We start from the raw sequence: 8,946 nt of genomic DNA, 5'->3' as shown, positions 1-8,946 counted from the left end.
GATTAAATCATAGAATAAAAGTTGTTCATGAGTCGTCTTGATATATGTCAGCAATTCAATTCATTGAAGAAAAAAAATACTGTGAGTGTTTACTCTCATGAAATCTGTGCTTAGTGATTTTACAGCAAAGAATACTTATAAGCGTTACACAAAAAGAGATTTTGTTAATACTGACAGGTATATATTAAGGTACAAAAACAAGTACTTGACTTGGAAATTTAACTTTATTTACAAATATCCTATAAACAAAGATGCCATTCTACCCCCTTTAAAATATTACAACTGATAATTTCCATAAAAACCATTTACATAGTTTTAATCTTTCTGCATAAAACTGTATTATAGGGTGAGTAAAATATAGGATTATATAAGACATCAAAACAAAACAAAAAACCTTATCCAGCATGAATGCCCTAGTGACAGAAAGAATTGAGAATCACACCCTTTAATAATCTACTCCAAGAAATGAAAACGTGATAATTTTGGGAGAGGTAAATGCTTCACAATAAAGCCTTCTTACATAGTACAGTTTATAACTGTGATTGTTTAGAATTGCTCTTGTAGGCTAATATTTAAGTGGATTTCAAAAATAAGTGATCACTGTAAAAAGGGCATAGACTTTTCTTTTTCTACTCATATTTTTCTACCAATGTAAATATAGATACTGATCTGGCCTCCTCATTCAGGACAATTACTGAGAAATGCATGAAAAGAACTTAAATTTTAGAATTTGAAAGTCATAGCTGCACAATCACCATGCAACTATGACTTATAAAATTATAATTCTCCCTGAAGTCAGATTGTATTGGTCCTCAATAGTTACTATAAATTTTAATTTTTCATAGCCAAGACAATAGACAAAATATTTAACAAAAGAGTTCAAAATAAAATCATCCCAATTACCTGTTTTTAACTTTATATGTAGTAATTACATTTTGAAATCCTTTAAATTTTATCTGGGAGGATAATCACTCTCCAAGCATCATAGCTGTCACAAGGAACTTCAAAAGTTAAAAAAAATTCATCCCTGAGAAGTGAGAGAAAAAGCTCTAAAAACACAGAAGTGACAGTCCTGCGCCCTTTGAACAATCTTTACCATACCATGTGCTTTTATTAACAGTCAGCAATCAAATGTATTCCAATCCTGGAGACTTACTGCCTCTGATGATCTGATCTTTCTGTAATGAAACTATAAGAGCAACATTTTTAAAAAATAAGATAAATAGGGACTCTGGTTTTATCAGGTTTACATTTTTGTCAAGTCCAAGGACAGCCAGCTAAGAAATGTGTGTTCCAATAAAGACCAAAGTAATAACTTCTGCTGGCATCTCTTCTTCTGAGTCTCCATTTCCCCCAGGGATCTTCAACCAAATAGTAAAAGTAATAGGATTACAATGGAGTTTATTATTATCAATGGCACTGCAAAACAATAAAAAATAAAGTTTGTTACTATGAAGAAAATATCAGAAAAAACTAAGTCACAGTTACTAGCATCCAAGAAGGATGGAAATACCTAGTAATATGTCATCATAAACATGTTGCAAATATTTGTAACAGGAACATTCAAACATGCTAGATCATAAAATCCAGAACTTAATTTAAAGGGGGCTTGTATGACTGGGGATAAGGGTCACATGGTTACAATGATATTAATATGAAAACATGTGTAGATAGTGCTGGTGTAGCTCTGGGAATAGGGAAGCACACCAGCCAGGCAGAAATACTCGTAGTTCCATACAGCTGGCTACCAGTGACACTTGACATTAGAAATACAGTGCAAAGAAGATTCCATAGCTTCATCACTAAATTAAGAATGAACCTCTTATTCTATTCAAAATTGTAATTAAACCAGCTTAAAAAAAAAAAAAAAAAAGAGGAAGACAATGAGACAGAAAGAGACCCTAGTTTTAATCGTTTTCAATAAAAGGTTTTGAACTCTTCTTTATTGAGTTGCTCTAAAATATTTTCTAAGAGAATAGCAGATATGGGACCTTCATTTTTCTCTTGAAAGCCTTATAGGACTCTAATTGACTTTACTACTTGGAAGCAACAGAATTGCAAAAGGCAAGAATATCATTGTCTTTTGACTTTGAGAGGTAACATACAAACAAATTATATCACTGACCATTCCATTTGCATCAGCTAGCTTAGAAAGAAGAAGCAAACTAATAAAGAAACCAATAAAGCCAGGTTAAAGAGAAAAAAAAATCCCACTACAAAGATGGTATGTGATAGTATTCACACTCAGAAGCTTTGCTACTTAAATCAGACCACAAAATTAAAACTTAAGAGTGCACCATTAGTTTTTCTTCTTACCTCTCATTACGGTTCTTACAGATCGAATAAGGTTCATTAGCTGAGATTTAATTCCTGGCTCCTCTCCGAATCCGCCAATTCCCTGGTCTGTTCCCCAGCCAACTGCATAATATAAAAATGATTAGCTGTGTTAAAATTTATTATGCACTCACCTTGCTCCCTCATTAGTCATTTTCTAAAAGATTATCTTGAGCCTGTTAAAGATATAAAATATAAAGTATACGACTTAGAAGTAAAAACACTACTAAGTGAAATACTTTACAGTACATTTTTTACTTTTGATAAGCAACAAAAACTCATTTCATTTCCACTTTGGCTTCATAAAATAAACGACAGTTTAATAAATTATTCCATAGCATTTAATTCAGTAAAGATTACCATTGTAACATCCTGACTGGTGTTCTATTCCTTTTTTTTTTAAGTAATTTTATTGATTATGTTGTTACAGTAGTTCCAATTTTTTCCCTTTTGCTCCCCTCCGCCCAGTATCCCCCTTCCCTCCAGTAATCCCACCCCCCTTAGTTCATGTCCATGGGTCATGCATACAAGTTCTTTGGCTTCACCTTTTCCTATATTATTCTTAATTTCCCCCTGTCTATTTTGTACCAACCGATTATGCTTCTTAATCCCTGCACCATTTCCCCATTTCTCCCCCTCCCCGCTCCCAGCAGATAACCCTCCAAATGATCCCCATACCTATGATTCTATTCCTATTCTGGTTTGCTTACTTGGATTTTGCTTTTATTTTTTAGATTCAGTTGCTTATAGTTGTGAGTTTGTTATCATTTGTTCTACTCCTTTTTTAAACTAACAAAATATGTTTCAAGTCAGAACTGAAAAAGCAGGGCCAAGTTGAATAATAATGAACTCAATTCAGAATGTATAAAACCTAATGTAATTATCAATATAAAGACATTGTAACTGAGATTCACTATCTATATTACATGGTGGAAATTTTAACCCAAACAGCTTGGTTAGGCCTTCAGAGCATGCTCCATCATGCCAGCAGAGGCACATCTTTTTTTTTTCTTCCTTGATCATTCTTCATTTCTCAGTTTTGAGGTGAGGAATTTAGTCCACTATCCCGCTTATTTTCTGTAAATGAGTCTTTTACCTTCTTCTACATCATTTTCCTGATATTATAAATCATTATTTCTTCACCTTTACCTGGTAGTTCTTTTTCTTTCTTTTTTTAATTTTTGCCTGACACATTCTTCTAAAGACTTACATGTCCTCATTTCTATAATGTGTCCTTCTCTTGTCCTCATTTCAGGTTCACCTGTCATATCTCATATGACTACATTTTTAAAATCTCAAATGACTTAATTAATTCCTGACATGTTAACCCTTAAACCTGAAGACAGAGAACAAGTCTTCATTTTATACTAGTATCAGGAAAAAGATTTCACTTTGCTTAATGATTTTTTGTTTTGGTAGCCCCAGCTGACTAATACAGTTTCATGTTTCTTTTGTATCACTCATCATTAGTACTGGATATAATAAATACTTGTCTGAATTTTTAAAAAATGTATGGCTTTTTAAAAACAGCTTCACTGAGATACGATTCACCTTTAAAGCTTTTATCCCAGGCTCAATGAACTATTTGTATAATTATTGAAAAATATCTGTTCCACTGTAAGATATATGAGATACAGACATTGCTACATCATTTCAACCTAGCACACAGTGACTGACCATTTGTTATAAAGAACAAAGAAAATGATCCTGCCTCAAATCTAGGAATTGCCAGCTTCTCCAGCTAATCATTCCTCCTTTTTATTTCATTTTATTTTACTGGATTTACTGGGGTGATAATGATTAACAAAACCATACAAGTTGCAAGTGTACAACTCAATAAGACTTCATCTGCACACCGCATCCTGCGCCCATCTCCCCGAGCACAGTCTCTCTCTGTCCCTCTCCCCTGCCCCTTACCCACCTCCATCTACCTCTCACCCCCTTTCCCTCTGCTGCCACCACACTGTCGTCTGTGTCTACGTGTTATGTATCTATGTTTTCCGGTTAATCCATTTACCTTCTTTTATCTAGTCCTCCAACACACCTCCCCTCTGACAGCTGTCAGTCTGTTCCATGTATCTATGCCTCTGTTTCTATTTTGTTCATCAGTTTATTTTATTCATTGGATTCCACATATGAGTGAAATCGTATGGCACTTGTCTTTCTCTGACTGGCTTATCCAGGTCCATTCACGCTGTTGCAAAAGGTAAGATTGCCCCCACCTTTCTTTTATGGCCAGGTAATATTCCATTGTGTAAAGGTACCCCAGCTTTTTTTATCCCCTCATCTACTGATGGACACTTGGGCTGTTTCTGGTTCTTGGTGATTGTAAATAATGGTGCAGTGTACATAGGGGTGCTTATGTTCTTTCAAATTAGTGTTTCCCACCTCCTGCTGAATGCCAGCTCCTCCAGCTGTGCCTTAGAGCCCGTTCCTTTCCACGTCTCAGAATCCCGAGGCTCCCAATTTACCTCATTTCTCTCTCATATCTTTTATTGCACTCTCACTACTAGATTCTTCCCATTAGCAATTCCTTTTATAACCTTCAATCATTAAAGTTTTGAAACATACTTATCACTATGATTTAATAATTGTTATATGTGCTTTCATCTTTTTCATGCTTGAATATTTTGTTGAGAAGCCCTGGCTGGTTCTCATTGGCACTGAGGAGACATGCTCAAGCCTCCTCTATCTAAAAACAAAACCACACCACAAAACACACCCTGGCACCCCCTTCCAGCTCCCTCTTCTTCATTCCCGCCACCTTACTGATAACGCTGGATAGCCTTGCTGTCTCCATTTTGCCACTTTCCACTTCCTTCTCAACCCATTCCAATACGGATTTTACCTACTGCTGTAAGTGTTTTTGCACAATCACCCATGACCTGACTACCCCGAATCCTTAGGACACTTTTCAGTCCTTACCTTACTTGGCTTCTCAGAATATTCCACTGCCGTACTCTCTCTTCCTCAAACATTCCTTGCCTTCTGGGAAACCCCACTGTTTAAATGTTCCCATTTCTCTGTTTTACTCACTCATCAGTTTCTCCGGTCAGCTCTCCCATCTCTACCTAAACATTAGATACTGGAAGAGATTCAAGGACAGTACTGCTCCCCAATTCCCTTTGTACTTTTCTTTCCCTGAGCACATTTCATCTCTCTGTATGGCTTCTTTATCATCTGTGGTTGACAAACTCAAAGTTCAACCTCCACTGTGGCTTTTGCTCTGTTTTATGGATTTAAGTCCAACTGACTACTCCAACCTCCACTGGCATACCTCAGACATAATCTCAAACTAGGCATGCCCAAAACATATTTCACTCTCTTCACCTTCTTACCTGCCCCCTCCCAATTTTCCTCCAGCACTAACTCGGTTACTACCCTTCATTCAGTTGCTGAAGCCAGAAAACCAAGAGAGATCTTTGACTTTTTCCTTGCTTCCTTGTTCTTCATGTCCAAACAATAAATGTGCCCTTTCTCCCTTTAAATATCTCCTGATTTTTAAGTTTCCTAGGGCTACATAACAAAGATTCACATACTGGGTGGCTCAACACAATAGAAATTCATTTTCTCACAGTTCTGGTGTGCAGAAGTCCAAAATCAAGGTGTTGGTAGAAATGGTTCCCTCTGGGCTCTGAGGGACAGTCTCGTCCGTGCCTGTCTCCTAGCTTCCCCAAGTTAATGGTAATCTTGGTATTGTTTGGCTTGTAGCTGCGTCACTCCAATCTCTGCCTCTACTGCCGCATGGTCTTCTTCCCACTGTGTGTCTGTGTATCTCTGTATGTATCTCTTTCTCTTGATATGGACATCGCATTGGGTAGGGCCCATCCTATTCCAGCGTAACTTCATCTTAACTTGATTACAACTGCAGAGACTCCATTTTCAAATAAGGTCACATTCACAGGTACCAAGGGTTAGGACTTAAGTATATCTTTTGGGGGAGACACAATTCAACCCACAACGTGATCCCTTCCACTTTTCTGAATGTATAGTGGAGAAGAGATGGACTCTTGGGTCAGATTGCTCAGTTTCAGTGCTAGGTCTGCCACTTTCTAACTGTGTGATCTTAGAGAAGTTGCCTACTCTCTTCTGTGCTTAAGGTCCTCCATCTGTAAAGTGGGGATGAAAATGATTTCATAAGGCTGCTGTCAGCGTCATACAAGTTAATATATGGAAAACACTTGATACAGACCCCAGCCCACAGTGTTAAGTATCAGTTGTTATTAGTTTTGTTATGCCCACCCAACTGACAGTACACCACCACCTCTACTCGCCCTGTTTGGAATAGTGCTCCCCCATCCACTTTTCTACTCTTCCAATCTGTTCTCCATACCGTGGCCAGTGGATCTCACAAATAACACAAATCCGGTCATGTCACTGCCTTGCTTAAGACCTTGTTTTCACCTGCCCTAGAGTTTTAACACCTCAACTTCACCCAACGCCTCACCTTGACCTGGATAGGGTTTACTCACTTATCAGACTTGGGGTTAGACACAGTTCTTCCAGGAAGCTTTCAGATTCACAGGTTAAAATTTCACTACACTTCTTTTCCATAATATTCTGTACCTTTGTTATTGTTACTTGCTCAGTTTTATTTACATTAACTTCCAGTAGAAGGGCAGGGTAACTGCTGTAACCTCAGCTCTTACTGCATTGGCTGGGCACATGATTTATGCTCAATAAATCTCTTCTGCAAGAATAAAATCAATTCTGTTCATGGGTTTGGGTTTCAGTGATTCATACAGACGTAATTGGTACAGTGTGGCAAATAATACACATAACGCTGTATCCTGCCTCAATTTTGCATCTCAGCGCAAGGAGCAGCCTGCCCTGGGTGGCATGGAGGTTGCTGGATGGTGAGGTCCCAGTTGGTATAACTTGTGTCTTCATCTTTGTATGACTCTAGCACAGTTCCTGCCACATCGTAGGCGCCAAAAACTGTGCTGAACAAACTTTCTTGGCACGCGGGTGGCTGGATGTCGTGACAAGCCCAACACTTTCCCTTTCCTCTTAACCCCGAAGCCCAGGAAGCCCTCAGGCCCTCCCTCCGTTCATTCACTCAAACACCTAAAATACAAATGACCACGCCCCTCCCTCTTTAGCAGACCACTCAGACCTCAGGGTTTTGACTATTAAAAGCGATCACAGGGAATTGCAGTAAATTACTCAACTAAAGTATTCGCAGGCAGGGGCGGCTCTGGCTCATCTCAGTAGCCCCCTCATTCGCACCCCCAGGGCTCTGCACGCAGTGGGAGTCTGTTTAACGACCTTTATCCCGCTGTTGAGTTCACACCTGGTGAGATGAAAGTGGCTTGGCTTTCCCCCGCAAGGAAGGGATCCAAGAGCCGGGCCCTCGGCCGCTCGTCTGTCCCGGCCCAGCTTGTCCCCTCACGCGGCCCGCCTCGGGTCCGCGCCCCCTGGGCTCTGCCGCTGCCACCTCAGCCCGACCCCGCGACCCTACTCACTGTTCTTGAGGAAACGCTCCTCATGCAGCACCGCGATGGCATTGACGCAGAGCAGGGCAGCCTGCAGTAGCGAGTATAGGGTAAAGGCCATGGTCGCCGGGAGCCACCCCCAGGCCCAACTGATTTGTCCGCAGCCGCCGCAGGGAACGTGGCACCAGTAAGGCCGGCGCCCTCCTACGGCAGCCGATGAGGACCAAAACGCATTTTCCGAGAAGCTCCGCCCCCTGACTGACTAAGCCCCGCCCCACGCTTACATCTGCAAGGCCTGCCTGTTTAGCTGTCTAGACCTGTGCTGTCCAACGCAAGAGCCACCTGTGACTGTTGAACGCTTGAAATGGGGCTGGTACGAACTGTGATGCGAAATACACGCTGTGTTTCAAAGATTAAGGACGAAAACAAGAATGGAAAAAGTCTCCCCCCAAATTCAAAATGTTGATTACACGTTGAAATATTTTCAATATATGCGGTTAATAATTAAATTAACTTTTTAAAAAATGTGGCTGTGAGAATATTGATAATGACATGTGAAGTTTGAATTATATTTCTATTGGGTAGTACTGTGCCAGATGCTCTCAAGAGTTACATGAGATGTTAATATTTCTGTTTTGCAGGTGAAGAAAGGGAGGCTTTGGCAAATTTTTTAAAATTAAAATAAAATAACTTATCTTAAAATTTCTCAGTGAGAATCATTCTTTGCTTGATCAAACTCTAGCCAGACTCCTCTGAGCCCTCTATTAGATCTCAACCTTGGCCTATAGACACTACAGGTTCTCAGCACATTATTTCACCCACTCCCCTTATCCCTACATTAAAAGAATTATTTAAAAAGTTAACATAGTTTCTAACAGTTCAAGGCCATATGCCTGCCCGAGGGAGCTTACAGCTGCCGAAGAATTTACTTCATTCTAGCCAACAGCAGCAAATAAGCCCTTGACCCACCATGTATTAGCACTTACCTAAAGGGCTTAAAATTGTGAAACCTTCCTGTGTCTTTTTGAGATATATATGAATCTCCCACAATTCAAAAGTGTCTTTCTTAAGGATCTGAAGGTCATAACTTTTACAATGTAATCATCAGAAAGGACAGAGCCCCTGTTTCCCAGTCTCTGTGGGAGGGCAGGATCCTGACTGATAATTGCCAGCTAAC

General features: G+C 39.6%; 1 protein-coding gene across 1 annotated transcript; it reads right to left on the bottom strand.

Moving 5' to 3' along the window:
• Positions 1-205: 205 nt before the first annotated feature.
• On the bottom strand, positions 206-7,978 carry IER3IP1 (immediate early response 3 interacting protein 1). The gene is made up of 3 exons (XM_090285554.1): positions 7,800-7,978; positions 2,317-2,418; positions 206-1,419 (listed from the first exon to the last, which is right to left on the bottom strand). The coding sequence occupies exons 1-3, from the start codon at positions 7,888-7,890 to the stop codon at positions 1,364-1,366; spliced, it is 249 nt and encodes an 82-aa protein (XP_090141680.1). The 5' UTR covers positions 7,891-7,978; the 3' UTR covers positions 206-1,363.
• Positions 7,979-8,946: the final 968 nt, after the last annotated feature.

Source organism: Furipterus horrens, unplaced genomic scaffold (genome assembly GCF_987537825.1).
Source record: "Furipterus horrens unplaced genomic scaffold, mFurHor1.1.pri manual_scaffold_8, whole genome shotgun sequence".
Lineage (NCBI taxonomy): Eukaryota > Metazoa > Chordata > Mammalia > Chiroptera > Furipteridae > Furipterus > Furipterus horrens.
This window is presented reverse-complemented; position numbering and strand designations above follow the sequence as displayed.

Bases quoted from the DNA above. Each gene is read 5' to 3' on its own strand.
- IER3IP1 (XM_090285554.1), bottom strand. From the start codon at position 7,890: ATGGCCTTTACCCTATACTCGCTACTGCAGGCTGCCCTGCTCTGCGTC. The intron at 2,419-7,799 runs GTGAGTAGGGTC...TATATTATGCAG, and splicing joins GGAGCGTTTCCTCAAGAACA to TTGGCTGGGGAACAGACCAG. The intron at 1,420-2,316 runs GTAAGAAGAAAA...ATTGTTTTGCAG, and splicing joins TGTAAGAACCGTAATGAGAG to TGCCATTGATAATAATAAAC.